The sequence below is a fragment of the Otolemur garnettii genome, unplaced genomic scaffold (genome assembly GCF_000181295.1).
Source record: "Otolemur garnettii isolate 467f Iridium unplaced genomic scaffold, OtoGar3 scaffold00013, whole genome shotgun sequence".
NCBI lineage: Eukaryota > Metazoa > Chordata > Mammalia > Primates > Galagidae > Otolemur > Otolemur garnettii.
The window spans coordinates 1132145-1135951 of NW_003852408.1; the positions used below are offsets into that span (position 1 = coordinate 1132145).

General features: G+C 43.1%; 1 protein-coding gene across 1 annotated transcript in view; it reads right to left on the reverse strand.

The window, feature by feature from the left end:
• EIF4E2 (eukaryotic translation initiation factor 4E family member 2) overlaps positions 1-3807 on the reverse strand; it is a gene marked incomplete at its 3' end in the record, with an annotated part of 17030 nt that overhangs the window by 6649 nt on the left and 6574 nt on the right. Inside the window, exons 2-3 of the mRNA XM_023510361.1 lie at positions 2553-2667; positions 865-999 (exon numbers count right to left, since the gene is read on the reverse strand). Of these exons, the coding sequence (XP_023366129.1) occupies positions 865-999; positions 2553-2667 (250 nt within the window). The remainder of the gene's footprint in view (positions 1-864; positions 1000-2552; positions 2668-3807) is intronic.

The following is a 3807-nucleotide window of genomic DNA, read 5'->3' on the forward strand; positions in this document are numbered from 1 at the left end:
AAAAAAAAAAAGAAAATGACAAATCCTGCATTTGATTCTGCCCAGAGAGTGAATGTACAGCACATGGCAGGTACATAATAATCTCTTCTTGGCTTACACAAACCAAGACCCAGGCAATACATGAGACAGAGCCTGGGCTCTCTGTACTCACTAAAACAATTAGATATTTCATTTTCTTCCTGGACACAGGAAAAAGATGCTATTTTACGGATAAACAATAACACTGCCAAAATCCTAATGGAAGGTTCTCAAATACAAAAGAAACTTTGAAGCTTTACTTTTGACTTTACTGTCATCATATACTATAAAATTTTGTACTCTCCATAACACTCTGAACACAGTAAGGACTCCATAAATATCTGCTTAAATAAAAAAAAAATACAAACCTGTACTTTTGTATCATACCCTTCTGATCAATTCCACAATTCTTATACTTAATACCTACATGTCCTAAGAATGAACAAATATGACTTCGGGAATAGGGTCGGTCGATTAAGGAAATCATAATTTTCTTTTTTGTGAGTCAGAGTTTTATTATGCCACTCTCGGTAGAGTGCTATGGTGTCACAGCTCACAGCGACCTCAAACTCTTGGGCTTTAGCGATTCTCTTGCCCCAGCCTCCCAAGTACCTGGGACTATAGGCGTCTGCCTCAATGCCTGGCTATTTTTTGTTGTAGTAGTCATTGTTTTTCAGCAGGCCTGGGCTGGGTTTGAACCTACCAGCCTTGGTGTATGTGGCCAGCACCCTACCCACTGAGTTAGGGGCACCACCCAGGAAATCATAATCTAAACTAAACATTATGATAAAAATATCACACAAATGTACTATCAAGGCACACTCTATTAAACCACTAAGTACTCACAGAGGCAAAGGTGCCAATTTGTTTGATATTCTGTTCATAGCTTTGTGAGCTGGTAGGACGGCCAGGGGTTCTCCTGGAATACCAGAAAGTGTAGTTGTACTGCAGGGGGTGCTCTGCTGGTCCAGGGACAACAGCCTGGGAAGTAAAGAATTTGTGTTAATCTTGGGCATTTATTACAAGCTCTGAGACTGAAAACAGCTTATAGTGTCACTCCTTACCACCTCCACAATTAAAAAAGGATACTACCTCAATTACCTGCAATGTGCCCAAGATTCTGCTTACACAGTACATTGCCTTAGTGTTCAACTGATTCTAAATTCCCCTAACACTTTCTGTGTTCTTATGGCTTCTGTAACTTTCTCCCTCATAGGCAAGGGGGTTTACATCTTTTTTCTTTTTTTTTTTTTGAGACAGAGTCATACTATGTCGCCCTTACTAGCGTGCTGTGACATCACAGCTCACAGCAACCTCAAACTCTTGGGCTTAAGTGATTCTCTTGCCTCAGCCTCCCAAGTAGCTGGGACAACAGGCACCTACCACAACGCCTGGTTATTTACTTATTTTTTTGTAGTTATTGTTGTTTGGCAGGCCCTGGCTGGGTCTGAACCCGCCTGCCCTGGATGTATGTGGCCAGTGCCTTAGCTGCTGAGCTACAGGTGTCGAGCCCAAGGTTTACATCTTATCTTGGTATATGTCCAGTCCAAGCACCTCCTCCTGTACAACACTCTTATCACTTTCTTGCAAGTTGTTTAACCTGTATGTGTCTCAGCATCTTACCTGCAAACTGGGGGAAATAATAACAACCACCTCACAGGGTTTCTGAGAGGATCAAATGAATTAGTAGCTATAAAGTGCTTAGCACAGTGCCTAGAATAGTGTGCTCAATAAATGTCAGCTATCATTATTATTATCATCACTATTAGAGGTAATCTCTTTGATCCACAATCTCATTCCCCTTTGTGTCCTCTCAGCACCTAGCATAAAATGCTTACACTTGAACAGCATCTAATATTGCAGAATAAATGAATTAATGATTGTTTGATATTTCAAGGAAAAAACTAATCTTTAATTCTCTAAATTTTCTCTTTTCCATGCCCCTTTCAACTCAGACTATTACTAACTAAAGAGTCTCAGCAGCAACTTATGAAGCAGCTGATAGCCCTGATAAACTACAGGGCTAATCTCCCCCTATCATGCTAGGAGAATGTTGTAAGCAAAGGCAGCACCTCAAGATCCTATGGAAGAGAAAAGTTCTAAGTCTCAAAATGAACTTTAGTGATTCCAATTTTTTTTTTTTTGGAGACAGAGTCTCACTTTGTCACCCTAGGTAGAGTGTCATGGCGTTACAGCTCACAGCAACCTCTAGCTCTTGGGCTTAGGAGATTCTCTTGCCTCAGCCTCCCAAGTAGCTGGGACTATAGGCGCCTGCTATAACACCTGGCTATTTTTTTGTTGCAGTATGACAGGGGCTGGGTTCGAACCTGCCACCCTTGGTATACAGGGCTGGTGCCCTACTCACTGAGCCACAAGCACGGCCCCCAAAATCTTTTTTTTAAACAAAAAACAAACTTAGATATTCTAAAACAGGACACCAGCAATTAATTTGATATCTTTCAGATAAACAGATTCCACAAGATAACCAAGTCTTAAATTCAAAGGCAAATATACCTGTGCAGTACAAAACTCACCTTCCTTTTGCTACTGTTCTGATTCTTGTCTCGTTCCGTTTTTTCCTTCTCACCATCTTTCTGTGTGCTGTTTTCTTCATTCTGATCATGGTCCCCACTGTCATCATCTTTCAAGCTAAACGGGAAGGCAAAACAATACCATTCCATAACTGAGCTGATTCTTGCCTACCTAACAAAGCACCATGTCATGCAAACTACCAGGACACCCAAGCCAACATTACTCAAAATACAGACCATGAGATGCATGTGAGATGAGAGATGGGCAGAGGAATGAAGGATGGCAAATTAGGAGAATTAAAAATGAAACACTCCTCAGGTAATTTGTGAACTTTAGGAATCACTGTCAGTTTCTAACAAGCTAGACAAAAATGCAGTTAAAGGGATTGTTTTCTTTCTTTCTTTCTTTCCCCTCTCTCTCTCTCTCTCTCTCTTTCTTTCGAGACAAGAGCCTCAAGCTGTCACCCTGGCTAGAGTACCGGGGCGTCACAGCTCACAGCAACCTCGAACTCCTGGGCTCAAGTGATTCTCTTACCTCAGCCTTCCCAGTAGCTAGGATCACAGGTGCCTGCCACAATGCCCGGCTATTTTTTTGTTTGTAGTTGTCACTGTTGTTTGGCAGGCCTGGACTGGATTCGAACCCGCCAGCTCTGGTGTATGTGGCTGGTACATCAGCTGCTTGAGTTACAGGTGCTAAGCCAAGGGATTGTTTCCTTTGTCAAAAATAGAGTCAACATTGACAAGAGTTTCTGAATTAAATAACTGCTTTGGCATTTCAAAAGAAGGTTAAGGCGGCACCCATAGCTCAGTGGGTAGGGTGCCAGCCACATATACCCAGGCTGGCGACCCGGTTTGAGCCAGCTAAAATCAACAATGACAGGTGGCGCCTGTGGCTCAAGGAATAGGGTGCTCGCCCATATACAGGAGGTGGTGGGTTCAAACCTGGCCCTGGCCAAAAACTGCAATAAATAAATAAATAAATGCAACAATGACAACTGCAACAACAACAAAAAAAACAAACAGTGGGGCGTTGTAGCAAGTGCCTGTAGTCCTAGCTACCTGGGAGGCTGAGGCAAGAGAATCACAAGCTGAAGAGTCTGAGGCTCCGCGCCTGTGGCTCAAGTGGCTAAGGCACCAGCCACATACACCTAAGGTGGCGGGTTCAAATCCAGCCTGGGCCCACCAAACAATGATGGCTGCAACCAAAAAATAGCCGGGCGTTGTAGCAGGCGCCTGTGGTCCCAGCTACTCGGGAGGC